At 39.9% G+C, this 18,346-nt stretch overlaps 1 protein-coding gene across 2 annotated transcripts in view; it reads left to right on the forward strand.

Annotated features, from left to right (window-relative positions):
- The window catches only part of ATP1B3 (ATPase Na+/K+ transporting subunit beta 3), a 35,301-nt gene extending 21,532 nt beyond the window's left edge, over positions 1 to 13,769 (forward strand). For both annotated transcript variants that reach the window (XM_027875982.1, XM_027875983.1), the window contains exons 3-8: positions 4,508 to 4,636; positions 6,161 to 6,268; positions 8,747 to 8,934; positions 10,193 to 10,243; positions 12,242 to 12,328; positions 13,076 to 13,769. In XM_027875982.1, coding sequence (XP_027731783.1) covers positions 4,508 to 4,636; positions 6,161 to 6,268; positions 8,747 to 8,934; positions 10,193 to 10,243; positions 12,242 to 12,328; positions 13,076 to 13,240 — 728 coding nt within the window. In that variant the 3' untranslated portion in view covers positions 13,241 to 13,769. The remainder of the gene's footprint in view (positions 1 to 4,507; positions 4,637 to 6,160; positions 6,269 to 8,746; positions 8,935 to 10,192; positions 10,244 to 12,241; positions 12,329 to 13,075) is intronic.
- The last annotated feature ends 4,577 nt before the right edge of the window (positions 13,770 to 18,346 follow it).

The raw sequence follows: 18,346 nt of genomic DNA on the forward strand, positions 1-18,346 counted from the left end.
GGTCAACCCAGTTCCTGAGTTGTCAGTGTCAACAGGCATGTCTTCTTGTGCTCCTCAAGTCCTCACCTCCTTCCCCCAGAGCCTTCTGGAGTTGTGACTCGTCATTGCCCTGATCAGTGTTAAGATTTTTTTCTTTATGATGTCGGTGTCACATTGTTCTGATTCTGCTCACTTCACTTTGGGCTAGTGAATTTTAGAGGCTTGAAACACATCTGTTGGGAAACGTATGGTCTGAAGATGGACATGAGAGAATGGAGCTGAGGAGAGAGATGGGACTATCCGTCTATCCTGTAGTTATCATCTACCTCAAGATAATTGATGAACCCTCAGGAACCCCTGAAGAGAGGGAGAAGAGGACCCTGGACAAAACCTTCGAACCTTAGGATATGCTCAGTCATGGAGCTGGCTATAGATGATCTAGAAAAGGAGACCGATAAGAAACAGTTAGGCACGAGGAGAAGCCGGATAGGAGAGGGGGGTGAGCAGTGCCAAATGCTGCTGAGAAGTCTAGAGAAAAGGCCATGGGATCTGGGCAATTTAGAGAGAGCACTTTGAGATCCATGAAGTTAGAAAGCTGGAATATTAGGGGTTGAAGTGAAAGGAAGGAGAGGAAGGAGAGGCAGGCTTCACTTTGCAGGAATATGGCCTAGACAGGGAAGAGATAGGATGACAGGATTATATAAAAGTTGGTTTGTTTTTTCTTTTTTTAAGGATGAGCAGGACCTAGTTGTGTTTTTAAGCACCAGGAAATGAACCAGTACGTAAGGAGATATTAATGGGAGAAAGCAATAAGTATTTACGGCGTGCCTACTATGTGCCCGCCACTGTGCTAAGCACTCTACAAATAGTATGTCATTTGATCCTCACAACAAACTTGAAAGCTAAGTGCTAGTATCGTCCCTATTTTACAGTTGAAGTGACTGAGGCAAACAGAGGTTAAATGACTTGCCGAGGGTCCCACAGCTAGAAAATTTTTGAGACTGGATTTTTTTTTTTTTTATGAGACTGGATTTGAATAATCTAGGCCCAGTGCTTTTCTCAGTTTCACCACCTAGCTGTTGATTAATAGGCTGATAGGAGAGAGTGAGATCAGAGAACCAGGTAAATGGCTTGGCTTGTTCAGAAGGCTCACTTTTTCATCTGAGACTGGAGTAAAGGAGAGAGTATGGAGGATGATGGCAAGGTTAAGGGAGCTCTCTCACTGGCCTCTCTGTTTTCCCAGCCCTTGTTGAACTAGAGAATCCTTTATCATGATTGCTTTGTGAACATCTCCATCTGGACATCCTGTACAGATCTCAAGCCCAACATGACCGAAACAGAACTCTTTTCACCCACATCCTCCATGCTTCTGAACTTACTGGTCCCCTAATTTTTCTGCCTTCTCCAATCTAGTCTCCACATAGCTGCCAGACTGATATTCTTAAAGTCATAGATGTGGCTGTGACACTGTCCTGTCAGGCGCCATTGACTTTTAGGATAAATATGAACTCCATTATTTGGTTTTCAGACCCTTCACGATCTCACTCCATCTTTCCTTTCCAGCCTTCTTGTTCTCCACGCCCATCTCATCTTTACCTCCACACTCTTTCCCCATGCTTGGAATGCCTTCCCTCCTTGCCTCTGCCTCAGAATCCCCAGCTTGTAGGAGGCCTATCCGGGTCTCCTATTTGCTAATGGCCACTCCCTTGGAATTGCTTTGTGTCTATCGTACACACCAGCGGTGTTGACTTTTTCTATGAATGTCTGTTTCTTCACTGGAAGGTGAAGTCCTCCACGCCCCTTTGTATCCCCGGAGCCCGCCAAGCACAGTTAGTCTGTATGCGATAGGCATTTAGTAAATGCTTACTGAATATGTGAATGAATAAAACTTTGGAGCAAAATACGGTCATTAAGAGGAATTCACCTAGTAGTATTTTAACATAGCTAGTCATTTATTTACCATCTCATAAAATTTCCTGAAAAACTGAAACCTTTTGAGTACGTACTGACAATGGTCTGCTTTTGTATTCTTCAGACCCTCTAGGTTATCTGTATTCCTTACCTTCTAAAAACATATTTTAAAGGCACTCTGAGACATGTTTAATAAGCTAAATACAAAGTGGATTGGACAGATTGTAAATCACTTTCACTGCTCTCAGGAGTGCTCTCACTTTCCTAAGTTAGATCCACAGCAGTCTTGAGCCCCTAAATTGTTTCTATGCAATTATGTGAAAATTACCTATTGGTAAAAGTAGCAGTTACAATTTAGTTGCTAGCTGTAATTATTCATTTTTAAACAAATAGGTTTTTAAAAAATGACTTATTGCTATAGGGGATGGGAGTCATTATTGTTTCTTAATGGAAGGCATAGAAATATCCTTTGATCAAGCTGTTGCTATTTTTTGATGGGTAGTTTTTCATGTTGGTGAAGAGTAAAAATAATTTGAACTGTAATTTTTTTTGGCCTTGTCAAGTTCATTCGACGTCAAGGGAGCAAAACCTCAGTTTAGGGAAAAGATATTCAGATTTAGGGCAAGGCCAGTTGACACATTTTATACTTGTGTTGGACTGTCCATTAATATTACCCTAAAACATTTCAAATCTACATGGATATTTTAAGTCTTTTTAATATTTTCCTTATTTTCTTACATTTTCCCTAAGCTTGATTTGAAACATAAAAAAAAAATTTTCAATGAAACAGTATTTGTTTTCTCTCTCTCCCTTCTTCCTTTCCCCCGTTGGAAAAAGAAGAAAAACAAAACTCTTGTAACAAATACATAGATACGCAAAACAAATATCCACCAGTATATGTCACGTATGTCATCTTGAGTCCATTACCTCTCTGCCAGAAGGGTAGGGTGGTAGCCTGCTTCATCATCAGTCCTCTGGAATTGTGGTTCGTTATTGCGTTGATCCAAATTCTTGAGACTTTCAGAGTTGTTTGTCTTTACAGTGTTGTTATTGTATTTATTGTTTTCCTTTTCTGCTCCTTGTTCACTCTGCACCAGTTCCTACAAGTCCGTCTGGGCTTCTCAGAAACTGTTCCCTTTCGTACATCTTTTGGCACATGCGTGTTCTGCAGTAGCTTTACCAAAAGAGTTGCTTAAATGTAAAATATATAAAAGTAATACATGGAACAAATCAAAATAACATAAAATATAGTTTTAATTGCACATGGGTAATTTTCTATTTTCTGATCTATTTGGTGTAAAGGTATGGTAGTGGTTTTGCGGGTTTCAAGGGTATCTGCGCAGTAACTTTGGGGGCATAGTACTGCATTGCTTTCCACAGTTCACAGCTCTGCCAAAAGTGTGATCTAACATTAGTGTGCCCAAAAAACAAAGAAAATGGAAAATGCCTGTGAAGGGTGGGAGTCGGGGGGATTGGTTTATCTGGTGAGTTTGGATCCTAAATACCACGTATTTATCTTGGAAGTTTATGTCAATTCCTAGGATATGGTGTGATAAGACTTTGTATCAAAATTCAGGTGGGTTTTCCTGTCAGTCTTAATTTTGTGCAAATTAGTAGACTTTCAAAGTTCCATTTTTGTTGTCTTGCTTGATCCACATGGCTTGTGAGTGTTATCTGTGTGTGTGTGTGTGTGTGTGTGTGTGTCTGTCTGTCTGTCTGTCTGTCTCTCTCTCTCTCTTATCTCTCACTGTCTCTCTCTTCCTTTCCCTCAGGAGTGACATGATGCCTTCTTTGAGTTTGGTCTTCCTTTTTCTTTTTTCTGAAACAGGGTCCTGGTATGTGGTAGGGAAGTGATGCTGTCTGAAGGTGACCCTGCTGCCTTTCTTCTCTGCTGTCCTCTCCCCCTATTTTGATCTTCTGGTAAAAACTTGATTCTCAATCAAGAAGGCATTGCTTTAATCATTCCATCCTTTCTTGAAACAGTGCCTCAGGCATGCGAATACAAATGGTTAACCAGCCCAGCTTCAGCCCTTCCACTAGAATGACAACTAGGAACTGGGACTGTGTCTATACTGGGGGAAAAAAGTTAATTCAAGTAATTTGGAATTTTATTTAAATAAAATAAATAAAACACCAACCTAATAACTCATTATATACAACCCACATCACAACAATGACCATTTTTCGCCTTTGATTCTATAGTTATTGAAGCCAAATTGGTTCAAGGGCCAGAAATTGACCTAGTATAGACCCACCCAGGTGTTAAAAGAGAAGAACAGACCGAGGATGGGGAAAGCTATTGTCTTCTTGCGTTGAAGGCAAGGCAGCTTTTCACCCAGTCCAGGCCTCGGTCTTGCCTGCTGTTAGGTGAGTCCTGCACTGACCTCATGTCCACTGTTCTCCGAGATTGGCTGTCCTCGAAAATGGAGGTGCCTTGGAAGCAGAGGGCTTTGAAGAGCAGGAGACCTGGGAGGGAGTCTCTGCTGGCCGGAGCTAATGTGGGCCTGGCGGGGAGGACGACTGGCCGTTTGCATGGCTGAGCTTGAAGCCGTGGCCTGCTCTCTTGGCCGTTAGGTCTGTGCACAGGGGACGGCTCACTGTTGTTCTGTCCTTGCAGGTCTGATCTTACTCTTCTACTTGGCCTTTTACGGCTTCCTTGCTGCACTCTTCTCATTTACGATGTGGGTTATGCTTCAGACACTGAATGATGAAACTCCGAAATACCGGGACCAGATTTCTAGCCCAGGTAATTGTGGTGTCAGTAGTTGGTTATTCACATCTGGCTTTTCATTTGAAATTGGTGTATTAGTATATGACCATTAAAGTTTAAAAGGGCCTCTTTATAAGAATGTAGATTTATAGTAGGTTTGTACCTTGGTACCAAGTAATTCGTATCTAGGAACTAGGGTGTTTTTGTTTTCTTGGGATTTTTTTAGTTGTTTTTGGGGGGGGTCAGGGCAGTGGGGAATTGACTATACACGTTAGGCTGGTCAGCATTGTGGGTAGAGTGCTGGGCCTGGAGATGACAGCTGGGTTCAAATTTGACTTCAGACGCTAGCTGTGTGGCCTAGGACAAGTCACTGTTAACATCTCTGTTTCAGTTTCCTCAGCTGCAAAACAGGGGTGATAGCAGCCAACCTCCCAGAGTTGTTGTGAGGGGGAACAATGAGATAATATTTAGAAGCATTTGGCCCAGCGCCTGGCACACAGGAAGCTCTTAATATATGTTTCTTCCCTTCCTTCTTTCCTATTAACCACAGTATGTTATAGGCCAGGCTTTTTTCAACCTTTGAAGGAACTCCTAAGAAAAAATTAGTATGGCTTGGTATTACTTTTCATGATTGGTATTGATTTCCAGGTATTATGACAAAACACATCCCGATTCCTTCACGGAATCAATTAGAAACTAATATTGAAAGATCTAATTAAGCTAAAATGAGTGTGTGGGGGGAGCATTCTTTTTTTAAATCTGAACTCCCAGCTCCCCCAACAAGCAAGACAACTAGTTAGTGATTAATTCTTTTGTAACGATCATCTCCCAGTTAACTGCCTGGGGCATTTAAGTTACACATGGTTACACAGAGCTGTCATGTGTCTGAGATGGGCCCACCCAACTCTCTTCCTCACTGATGGCATGGCTGCCTGCTAGACTGAGTCAGGAGGTTCAGAAATTAACCATGTCATCTGAAAATGACCCGGGTGCCATTATTACAGTCAGAAGTCAGACTGCCGTAACGACAGTGAGCTGGACGGACACAAGCTGTTAAGAAGGCCCTGGTTGTGCTCTGGCCATCTGGGCTTTCAGAGATAGAACTGACTGACCGTGAAATTGGTGATTAAACTTTACTTCCACATTCAGTTTATGGGAAACGATTATTCAAGCAACTTGTGATTACCAACTTTTAAAAATTACCAATACGTGTTACCTTATAAGATTGTAGTTTCGTTGAGATTAATCTTTCAGCCTCATCCCAGCCTACTAAATTGTGTTCTTTCATATGTTAGTAAATAATTTATGGTATCCTTGTACAGAGCCAGGCGATAAAAATCTCAATATGAAGAATACAGCATAAAGTTGTATCAATAAATACAATGCTGATACCTGTATTGACAGTTGCAAATGCCCTGTATGGGGAGAGTCAAGGGATTCTAGTTAGTTCTAAGTTGATGCGGGGGGAGAGGGAGCATATGTAAGGGGCCTTTGAATTTTTCCTAATTCCTAATTAAAATTCCTAGGTGAAATGTGATTTTTAATGTTTTGACTTTGCAGGGCTTACAATTGTCCCAAAACCACATGGTGCGTTGGAGTTTTCTCTCAACGTCTCTAAACCTTCATCCTATGAAAACCATATTACCAGCATCACAAACTTTTTAAGAGGTGAGATTGTTTTCTTATGAGTACTTTTTTTTTGAAAAGTGATTGATTCAAATTTGATTCCTAACAGAGAGGAAAATGTGTATGTTATACTCCAATTTCGATTTAAGGAAATAGAACAAGTAGCAAAATGGTGCTTTGCTAATCATTCTGACTCACCAGTATGCTTTAGACAGATACAGAACATATAAGGAGGCCTAATTGTCAAGAATAGTTAATTGGATTTTTCTGTCTTTTAGAGTAAATTGTATTATCTTTCTTGGCAGTTCTCTTTGGAAGAACATGGATGAGTGAACCCATATTAATTAAAGTAGGGATTCTGATTATTTAAGAGCTCCATATGGGAGCAAATAAAGTTTGTCTGGCTGGCTTTAAAAAGAAGGAGAAGATTGCAAAGATTTTCTTTTAGGCTGTGGGACTATTTCTTGAAATTAAATAGTCTTTCTGCTATTAAGACCACTGTAGAAGACCAAGCCCAATTTTTTAGTGCTTTCATCTATCTTCTAGACCAGTGTTTTTCAACTATTGTTCAGCTCATTCATAACTCTTTGTTTGTTATCCTAACCTCGAATAAAAGATGGGTGGTGGGGATGTGAGTGATTACATTCACAAAGCATTTTCAGTTATCCTTCATTGCCACTTGGCCAAAGATACACAAAGAAGTGCGAATCTAGCATTCAAATCTTGATGGAGTCAACCAATCAACCACTGAGCATTTATTAAGTGCCTTCTGTGTCCTGGGGGGGAGAGAGAGAGAGAGAGAGTGAGTGTGTGTGTGTGTGCGTGTGCGTGTGCTTTTATTCCCTAATTGCGCACACGTATGAACATACATATACATACTTACAGAAAAGATATACAAGGTAGTTAAAAGGGAATTTGGGAGGGGGTGGTACTAGCAATTGCTAGATAAGGAAAAGCCTCATGTGTGTGGTTCTCAATGTAGAATTATGATCATGAAAATTTGGTGTTTAATGCCTTGAATATTTTTTTAGATCAGGGGTTTTTAACCTGGAGTACATGGGGAAAACCCCCAAAGGATTGCTGGATTTCAGGGGGTCTTTGAACTTTGATGAAAAAAATGACTTAAAGAAGTCATTTCAGTATAATTGGTTTCATTTATAATCCTCTATATTTCATTTTATGCATTTAAAAACATTCTAAGAAGGGGTCTGTATGGGTCAGGAGGCGATGGTACCATATCAAAAAAAGATTGAAGAAGCCTGTTTTTTTTAGGTAGTGGGTTAGAACTAATGATTAGAATAGCTTCCTTTCTTTAAAGATGGTGACTTGTAAAAATGACTTAATTTTTACCATCTAGTTAAATATTTTACTAATTTTACCCTAATGGGGGTATAACTTTTCCTCATATTACTCATCTTAAATATTTGTCTTCTTGTTTTCACTAATTTTGTTTCTGTCTGCCTATTTTTAAAATTGCAAATAGACTTTTGGTGGGTTTGGACTGAAAAGCAGTTAATGTTAATGTCACTCAGTCCATACAAAATAAATGTTGTCCAACATAAATGTAACATATACACCTAGGGTGAAAAATTGTCTTACTCATGTGTTAAATAAAGCTTTTTCATCCAGTGTCAGATTTCTCTCTTCTCCATCCCCATTTCTATTCTTTGGAATTTGACAAAACTCTTTTCAGAAGGTTTTGTGGATCATAAAGCCCTCTAAAAGTTAGGAGTTTTCATGGAAGTCAGACTCAAAATGAAGCAATACTTTTAATGAAACAACACAAGGAGGTCTCTTTGCTCAGCCTTTGTTCCCTAAAACCTAAATTTTTGGAAAGTCAGCAGTTGTTGGAGGAAAAATCGGTATTTATCAAATGTTTCTGTGCAGGAAGAATACTAAGTATTAGGCTCTGTGGAAGATACAGAGGTGCACAGCCTAATGTATTATCTTCCCTCTGAATCTGTTAGATGAGTAAAGTCTTGCAAACTTGGCATGTTTGTTGGGCTGGCCATTAAGAACTTAGTAAATGTCTTGCTGCTCCTTCTCTTACCTAACAGAGGCCACTGATAGCAGTTTTGTGAAGAGCAATCTAGAAAGGGGGAAATTAAGAAATGGCTTTCTTAATTAATGAAATGCTGACTTGGAGATTACCTGAGAATAAAGTGAATCTGTGCAAAATATACAGATTATAATTGGCATGGACCCCATTTTCACTATGACAATTTATGTGGCTAGGCGGAGAAATCTAGAGCTGATCCCAGTGCTATCATTGACGCTAAAGTCAATTAACATGTCATGTCATTATTGGACATCAATTTAAAAATGACTACTTATTTGATCCCTGGAAGGAACAGTTTTAAAAAAGGTAAGATTAGTACCAGCATGATAAGAGTAATGAGTTAGTGTTGAGATTTGTCTTTTGAAATCTCTTCACTAAAATCATACATATATCTATTTATCTTTGGACAGTTCTAGATTGATGTACAAATAATAAATGGTTATTTCTTTTTATCCCATAAGCATATGAAAGCCAAAGACAAGAATTTCACATACACTGTCGTAACGGAACGATTTTTGAACAGGATGATGTGTCTCCTAAAAAGGCTTGTAGATTTCCTCTTGAGACCCTTGAGACCTGCTCTGGATTGAAAGACGAGTCTTACGGCTATTATGAAGGAAATCCTTGTATTTTTGTGAAAATGAATAGAGTAAGTACATGCTGGGGGCTGGGGGCATCAACGATGAATGGGATTCTGTCCAAAATTAAGTGAAATTTTGCTTGAGTTAGCTGATTTAGGGGGGCAAATGGGTGATTCTTAAATGAAGTGATAAACAGATATAGGAAAACAATTGTTTTGCAAGTTAGTAATGTGGATTTCTATTTTTTTTTACATAGTTGCTAGGTTATTTTGATTAAATTATTCTATAAACTAAACTGATAGGCTACATTATTTTAATACTTTCATGAATTTACTTTATACCAGTCAAATTAAAGTCAAATGATAAATTCTTTGTTTAAATTACAATGTGAATCCATTCAGATATTTTTGTATTATTTAATAACACGATCCATGTGTGATTCTGAGTGCGCCCCAGGCAGCATCTTATTCTGATCAGCTGGAGAAACGTGGTTAACATTAAGGCCGTAGCTGCTGTGGACTGCAGCAGGGTCACATGATCCTTATTAGCGATCTGGACAGTGACACCGCAGTGTTTGGTTTCTTTGCTCACTACAGTGAATTGGGCACAACCCTCAAAAGCCAGCGGTTGTGTTCACTTGAAAACAACGGCAGCACCAGAGAGTAGCTTCTGTTAGGTCTATGTTGAGTCTCCTGTTCAAAGGCTGTTGGAAATTTCTTGATGTAAGCTAAACTTTTTTCAAAGTGTTCAGTTAGTGATTTTGAGGAATAAGTCATTTGGGGAGCACTCTGCTAATTTGGTAATTGTTTATCAGGATTACCCAGGCGGCAAAGCCTTTTACTTCTTGTGAGTGATGGAAACTGGGTGTGCATCAAGAGCACGTTCAGGGTTGGGCAGCAGTGATGTCAGATTCCAGAACATCCTTGCCACTTAATGAAAATGATCTGTCTTTGTTGTATTTTTATTTGTCTTGTTAAACATTTCCCTTTTGCTTTTAGTCTGGTTCAGGCTGTCCTCAGAAGTGTTGGGGATTCCTGAGTTACCTGAATTTATAGGTGAAACAGATGTACCTGATTGGCAGACACTTAAGGTTTTCTAGGAGGTGGCAAAACAGCAAGCAGAAATAAGGAAAGAGGCCTGGACAAGAGTAAAAATTGTTTATGAATGATTTCAGAATGTGGTGTGGTAGGTCCCCCTCTTAACATGACTTAATGTCAGCTTGTCCCCCAGCATCAGCGTATAAAAGGGTTCCATTTTATTGGGGAAAACAAGGTGAAATCATTTTTCTATATGATATGAAAAATAATCATGTTTTCTTAACCTTAGATAATTGGATTAAGGCCTCAAGGAGAACCCAGGATAGCATGTGCAGTTAAGGTTAGTATCATTTTGAAAACAAATGTTTGAATTTTCATAGAAATAGATCTCAAATCTGAAAAATGTCTGTCTTTTTAGTTTGCTGCTTAGAGAATAGTATGCCACTAAATTAATCCCTTAGTGATAAGAAAGGCCCAGCGGCCCAGTGGCCAGAGCCTGATATAGGGAGCCAAAGTTTTGCCCAGACCCTGGCTTGGTTCATTGCCCATGGGAGCAGGCAGCTTCATGCCTCAGCCTCAGGACCTCCTCTGTAAAATGAGGGTGTCAGAGGGCCCTTTGAGCTCCAGCTTCACGTGCCTGGGAACTCAAATGAGTTTGCTTTCCCAGGTTCATGCAGACATTGCCTTTAGTTGATTGTGTGCATTACAGTGGCTGACATAGTTGTTTTCCTTCCTCACAGACTTTTAGTTTTAGTAAAATTAATTACATAATTTTAATATCATAACCCGTTTTATTTTTTTCTTCATGCTGCAAATCCAACTTAAATATATCAATAATGGGTAAGAGTTTCTTAGAGAAACTGGTTTAGTTGTAAAATTTTCCCAAATCAGATTATTGACAAATGTTATCATCAGAAGTGCCGAGTGTCAGTTGACCTCTGAGTTTACATTAGAAAAGTCTCTCTAGTGAATTGAGTGTGGCTCAGGTCAGTGCCTTTTCTCCCCTCTAAAAAAAGAGCTGGGTAAAAGTAGCAGAAATTGTACTGTGAGTTATGGTATAGTGTGGAAAATTTGTTAAGATTCTCATGCAACAACGTTGGTATGTTTGGACTCTGGTCATATTGCTGAACAAAATACTTCTATTGTAAAACTTAAATCTTTGATTAATGGTAAAAATGTTTGAGGGAAATTGATTTATTGAGAAAGGGGGCTCAAATGTAGCTGGTTTATGCAACAAAAAGTCATAGGATGCAGACAAATGTATTTCTTCACAGCTTCCAATGTTCCGTTGACTAAATAAAGCTTTTGTCAGTATAGATTCTGGGTCTTGATTATTGAAATTCTTTCCTGTGGGGTTTTCTAACTGATTATTTAGGGGTAGAGATGAAAGATTAATGCTGCTTTCCCCACCCCAATTATCACCACACGTATACTTCCTTGTGCAGCCATCAAAAAGTTGGGATGCCAATGGGTAAGGTTACTTTTTTTTTTTTTTTTTAAAGCCAGTCCTTAAGTATTGTTATATGGTGTGTGCCTTGGTTAATCCAAACATTTGGATTGGTGAATAGTAGCTTTGTTGTCGTTTATAAAACAATCATTGCATTCTAGATTTGTTATCTATTTAGAAAGTCATGAATATGGTGGCTCTTACATGTATTGATATGGAGCATCTCCAGCTCACCCCCTCACACAGTACATAATCATTCTATACAAATCACTCTGATATAATCATTAGGATTAGGCCACATTAGAGAGAACACAAGCAGATAATGAGCATGAGAGATAGGAAAAAAACATGACTGTATTAGATTTTGGATGTTCATCTGATGCAGGATCCATGGACTTGGTGGGGGAGGTGTCTGTCCATCCCCATCCATAAAATAAGCGTTCAAGTCTTATTTGAGTTATCCCATCAAAGATACAATATTTAATTTAGTTTAGATATACTTTAAGATAGCTAAGATTTTTACTACTTAGAGCAAATTCCACTGTTCCAAGTTCTGTCTCTTGGTTTAATGTATCCATGTCAGCAAAGCGGACCCCCAGCAGACCTGCTGCCTTCCGGTGCCATTGTGGCAATAGCAAAGTATGAATATAATTAGACTAGTTAATCTGTTCTGTAGTAGAGTACATCAGTGACCACAATTGTTGTAATTTGTGTGGTTTCCATTGTAAACCTTGACTTCATAATAGTAGGAAAAGTGGCAAGTCTTTTCATCAGCATTGCCATTTCCCCTATACTATGAATAATTGAAATTTCTTTCATAGTATATACTTATAATTTCACTTGTTAAAAGTGTTTTTTTGTATGTGTGTATGTGTGTGTTTTAAATTTTAGGAAGGAAAAGATGTAAAGCTAGTAACTTTCCCCCAAAATGGAAATCTTGACTTAATGTATTATCCATACTACGGGAAAAAGTTGCATGTAAGTACGCTTGGGTTTTTAGCTCTCTTGACCTTTATAGCATGTTAAATATGGCTCTTTCTCAAAATTCATTAGAGTAGATTTGTGTTATGTAAATTCTGTTCTGTCCTTTATTTCTGTTATAAAACTCTAGCTATAGCTTCATGTTCCCATGAGGAAAGGGTTAATGTAGTAATTAGGCTTAGGATCAGGGGTATATGTTTTATAGTAGGAGAACTTTGGGACCATTTTTTATTTGGGGAATCTCTCCTCTGTGGTTGCACCCAAATACATCCCACCCTTTGCTAGAGCATCACCATTTTCTTTTATCTCTGGGGTCACAGACTCTTAAAATTTCCCCATCTTGGTATAAAAGAGCCAAGTTAGGGTATCGTACCTGACCAGCAGGTTCTGCTCCGTAATGGAGTCCTTACTCCAGCGTGATCATGGGCCCTGACAGGCTTTCCACAAGTACAGATTGGGGGGGGAGTATATCCCTAAAATGAGGAAGGAAGTGGATTTAAATCTAGCTCTGTCACATAGTATACCTCCATGTGTGTCCTTGGTCAGCTCTCTTTGGGCCTGACTTTACTCCTGTCAAACGAGAGCACCGAATAGACAGCCAGCCACTAAGGTCTCTTACCGTTAACGAACAATCAGCACACTGTAGCGTGAACCTTTGCTTCTCCATTTCATTTACTTTCCTATTCCCTTGTCCTTTGTCCTTCTCCATATGCCAGTTATTACTTTATTCTCTTTATTTGCTAGGTGGGCTATCTACAGCCATTAGTTGCTGTCCAGGTCATGTTTCTGACCCACAAACAAGAAGTGACAATAGAGTGCAAGGTTGAAGGGTCACCCAATCTAAGAAACGAGGACGATCGTGACAAGTTCTTGGGACGAGTTGCCTTCAAAATCTCACTGACTCAGTAGTAGGAGTAGAACACCTCCACAAAGTAAACGTGTTGTCTGTCTTCATGTTGTATCGGCTGGACCTGCCATTCTAGAATTTGAAACCACCTTGGAGCAATTTAGGGTGGTACGTGACGTTTGGGGTAGCATAATAATGTGCTTCCAGATCGTAATGTTTAATGTTCTCAAAGTAACTGCCTTTTGCCTTTGCCTGCCCCGTTGGACCAGTGTGCAGACATAGACATGTCCTATTAGGGACCTGTAAATAGCTGATTCAGAACGTGTGATAATGGTGGTCTTGTCCTTTCTAATGTGGTTTTATCTCCAAGTGTCCATAAAGCTTAATGTGCTGTGCTCTGTAAATATTTTATTGATTTAACACTGGTTTAACTGTCATTATCTCAATGCCAACACACCTTTAGGGATCAAATGATAAAAAAGGTACCTGACCAACCTAGAGTGGTTTATAACTGCAAGAATTGTGGTGCGTGGAGACACCTTAAGTCCTGTGTGTGAGGAGGGAGAGAAATAAAAGTGGATTTAAAAAGCGGCGGTGTGGAGTTTGTGAAATTATTTTAAAAGGCTGGATTGGTCTGGATCCTGAGCACAAAAGAAGGTTTTAGAGTTTTAAAAAGGCAAGAAATGCCGGCATGGTGGGATTGAGCTTTACCGTCCGTAAGGTATAGAACATAGGACAGTTTTTCAAATGAGTATCAACACGAGTGGCCTCTTTCAAATCGACGCGGTGTAGGTGACTGAACAAATCTTAATTTTTGAAATCCATGAACTTAACTGTCAACAGTGACGATCAGATCAGCATACAGAACAAGAAATAAAACGCTTAGCACTTAAAAAGAACTTAAGAGACGAGTAAATCAGCTGGTAAGCATTTATTAAGTGCCTACGATGTGCCAGGCACTGTGCTAAGTGCTAGGGAAAGACAAAAAGACAGTCCTTGCCCTCAAGGAGCTCACATTCTAATGAGGGAATTATGCCACCTTTGGTTTCATTTTTTTTCCCCTTTCTTTCATTAACATCTGTGTTGGCCTCCCCAAATCACCTTGTATGCTTCCTGTCTCTCTTTTAAAATCTCCTTATGAGCTCACCAGATATATCATTTCCTAATAACAAAAGGAGAGAAGATAAAACATAACGAGCCTCTCCCTTTACAGTATTTTCTTCAGATTATAGTTTCCTAAATTAAAATTAAGGCATAAAAGACGGCCCATTGTCCGAAATCTCACCATCCCAATGAGTCGGTTATTCTGGGAAATGAAGTTTGGAGTTCTTTTCTGTTACTCCTCAGCCTCAGAAGATTTTGTAATGGCTGCTCATTCCAAGTTAAAGGTATGACCCTTCCGCTAGGATTGCAGGGCTGTGTGTACATTGTGGTATCAAGCAAGGTAAACCGAGGAACTATTGATAGTGCTTTTTCTGAAAGGGCAGCAAACTCCATAGCATTGTCCATAGAGTGGAGCCCCAGGCCCCTGCAGCCCCTCAGTTCACACGTGGATGGTTCTTCTGAGCCTATCAATTAGTTCACTATGGCCATTGGGGGAAAAAGTGGAAATACGCGTTCCTAGCTGATAGTGCCCACTGAACTAGGCCATACTCTACTGCCTTTGGAGTTGTAATGGCGCACCAGGGCCCCAGCTGATAATTATGTGTTTGTGCTTATGTTCATTTGGGTTGGATGGGCAGTGAGACTTTAAGGGGTTTTTTCAGTAAATTCCTCCTAAAATGAACAGGCAAAGTGTTCTAGGTTTTGATGCTCTTCTGTGTGTTGGAGACCATGCTAGATATCTGAATTATTATAATGTAAAAATGGACCAAGGGCTTTTCAAAAGCTGTTCTGTGATGTCACTGTAATATAGATGGATACTGTAGAGAGGAATTCACTTTTCAGTGAGTCCAGTAGGGCCGTATCAGGGACAAATAGAAACGGCTTGGACAGCCCATATTCACCTGGGCCAGAGGCTGTGCATGGGATAGCCAACCAGCCTTCCTTCCTTTTTCAGATTTTCAGTTCCAAATGGTTTCCCTCCAGCCCCTCCCCCCATCAAGAAAGCAAGCAGTACAATACCCATTATATGTGAGAAGTCATGCAAAGCAGTTCCACATTAGCCATGTTGCAAAAAAAAAGAAAAAAGCCAGAGAAAGAAAGTGGGAAAAAATATGCTTCAGTCTGCATTCAGAGTTTATCGGTTTCCTCTCTCGAGGTGGATAGCATTTTTTATCCTGGGTCCTTTGGTCAGCTACTCTTGACGAGAGTAGCTAAGTCTTCCACAGTTGATCAGTGTTACTGTTACTGTGTACACTGTTCTCCTGGGTCTGCTCACTTCACTGCATCAGTTCATTTAAGACTCCCTAGGTTTTTCTGAAACCATCCCCCTTATCATTTCCTATAGCACGGTATTCTATCACAACCATATACCACAACTTGTCCAGCCATTCCCCAATTGATGAGCATCCTTTCATATCCAATTCTTTGCCACCGCAGAAAGAGCTGCTATAAATATTTTTGAACATAGAGGTCCTTCTCCTTTTTTCTTTGCTTTCTTTGGAATACAGACCAAGTAGTGGTATTGCTGGATCAAGGGTATGCCCGGTTTTATAGCCCGAAGGGCATAGTTCCAAATTGCTCTCCAGAATGGTTGGATCATTTCACAACTCCACCAACAATGCATTAGTGTCATAATTTTTCCATATCCCTTCCAATATTTGCCATTTTCCTTTTCCATTATGTTAGCCAATTTAATAGGTGTGAGGTGGTACTTCAGGGTTTTTGTAAATTTGCATTTCTCTATTAGTGATGTAGAACATTTCTCATATGCCTGTTTATAGCTTTGATTTTTTTTCTTCTGAAAACTACCTGTTCATCTCTTTTGACTGTTTCTCAATTAGGGAATGACAGCCAGGCTTTTCTAAAACATTCTACAGTGGACTACATTTTCACCATCATACAATTCATGGAAGGAATACAAGATCCCACTGGGTTTATAGTTTGTTGACTTCACAAAAGTATTCAGAAGAGCAAAACCCCTTAAAAGGTCCCTTCCCATAAGGTGTTTCCCATGCACATCACTATTATACAAGAATCCTTGGGAGTTTTAGCAATAGAGAGAAACTTATTGTGTGACCTTATCACAAGGAAGACACTCAGTAAAGTGGTCTGTCACCATCGGGGAGGATATTGTGACTCCACATCGATTGGGAGACCCTCCAGGTTAAGTGCTGATTGAGTCACATCCCAGAACCTCTCAGATATGATGCATAGTAATTCAAGTTAGGCCTAACTCAGGAAAAACCAAGCTGGTGAAGAGCACCCATTGACTGTTGTAGGATGGGTGGTCTGTAGAGCTCATATACCTTGACAAACATCGAAGATGAAAAAACAAGCTGTGCCCACAACTGAGCAGGCCAGGTTGTTTTTGGGAATCGGCAAGCCACTCTTACCTGAGATAGATGTAATGTTCTACCTACCTATTAGATTGGCTAACATAACGGAAAAGGAAAATGGCAAATATTGGAAGGGATGTGGAAAAGTTAGGACACTAATGCGAGGTTGTGGGGTTGTGAACTAATCCAGCCATTCTGGAGAGCAATTTGGAACCATGCCCAAAGGGCTATAAAACCGGGCATACCCTTGCTGCAACATCATGAAGCGCTCATAAGAATCATCCATTAGGGCAGTGGAGAGGTGCGTGAGGGGTGTGGGCAGTTTGTAACACATCACCAGCAAAGAGTTAGACTGAAGCAGTGTAAAGGAGGTCAGCAGAAGGATGAGCAAAAACAGATGGGCCAATAATGTGAAAATGAGGGAAGAAACTATGTACCCTGTCACTATCCTCGTGATGTCCAGAGAAACAACGGGTGGTCCCCAGAATGTTGGGTGAATCCTGCCATTTGGCCCCATGGCAAACAGGGGAGGTTGGACAAGTGGGCAGACTGGTAAGCATTTATTAAGTTCAGTATTTCTAAGGGCTGAAGATAAAAATACAAGTCAAAAGATAGTACAGTACCTGCCCTCAGTGAGCTTATGTTCTAACAGAGGAAGACAATACACAAGAGAGAGCTGGAAGGTGGGCGCTACCAGTGCAGAGGAAGAGAGGGAAAGGACACAGAGAGCCAGGAGGAAAAAGAAATTTTTCTGCCCTTGGCTCCTCCCCAAAATGGGAGAAATTCCTCAATGGGAGAAGGGGGCCACAGCTGAAGCATGGTGGAGAAGTCAGCATAAGCAGAGCCAGGAGGGGAAAGTTCCACAGTTTGATTTACCATCTGCTTTGTTGAGGGAAACACCCACCTCACAACTCCATTTAAGTGTGTGACGTGGATCCGAAAGACAACATGAAACAAAATTCTAGCATATTTTCTCCTCTAAAGAGCTTAGGTCTTTGCTGTTTCTCTAATCTTTTTTTTCCAGTTTTGATTTTTTTAAAAATATTGTTTAATATTTTATTTTTCCAATTACATGTAAAAACAATTTTAACATTCTTTTTTCTTAAAATGTTAAGTTCCAAATTGTCTCCCTTTCCTCCCCTCATTGAGAAGGCAGGCGATGAGACGTAGGTTATACACGTGTAGTCATGCAAAACACATTTCCATGTAAGTCATTCTGTGAAACAAAACAGACGAAAAAAAAAAAAAACAAGAAAAATAAGGAAAAAGGATCTTTGTTCTGTATTCAGGCTCTACCAGTTCTTTCTGTGGAGATGGATGGTACCTTTCATCATAAGTCCTACAGAATTGTCCTGGATCATTGTATTGCTGAGAATAAGTTATTCAAAGTAGATCATCTTACATTGTTGCTGTTACTGTGTACAATGTTTTCCTGGTTCTGCTCATTTCACTGTGCATCAGCTCATGCAAGTCTTTCTGAGAGCATCCTGCTCATCATTTCTTTTTTTTTTTTTTTTAGGCAGTTGGGGTTAAGTGACTTGCCCAGGGTCACACAGCTAGTAAGTGTCAAGTGTTTGATCTGAGGCCGGATTTGAACTCGGGTATTCCTGACTTCAGGGACGATGCTCTATCCACTGCACCACCTAGCTGCTCCCTGCTCATCATTTCTTAAAGCGCAATAGTATTCCATCACAATCATGTACAATTCATACAGCCATTCTCCAGTTA

This window comes from Vombatus ursinus, unplaced genomic scaffold, assembly GCF_900497805.2.
Source record: "Vombatus ursinus unplaced genomic scaffold, bare-nosed wombat genome assembly UNPS02014810.1, whole genome shotgun sequence".
Lineage (NCBI taxonomy): Eukaryota > Metazoa > Chordata > Mammalia > Diprotodontia > Vombatidae > Vombatus > Vombatus ursinus.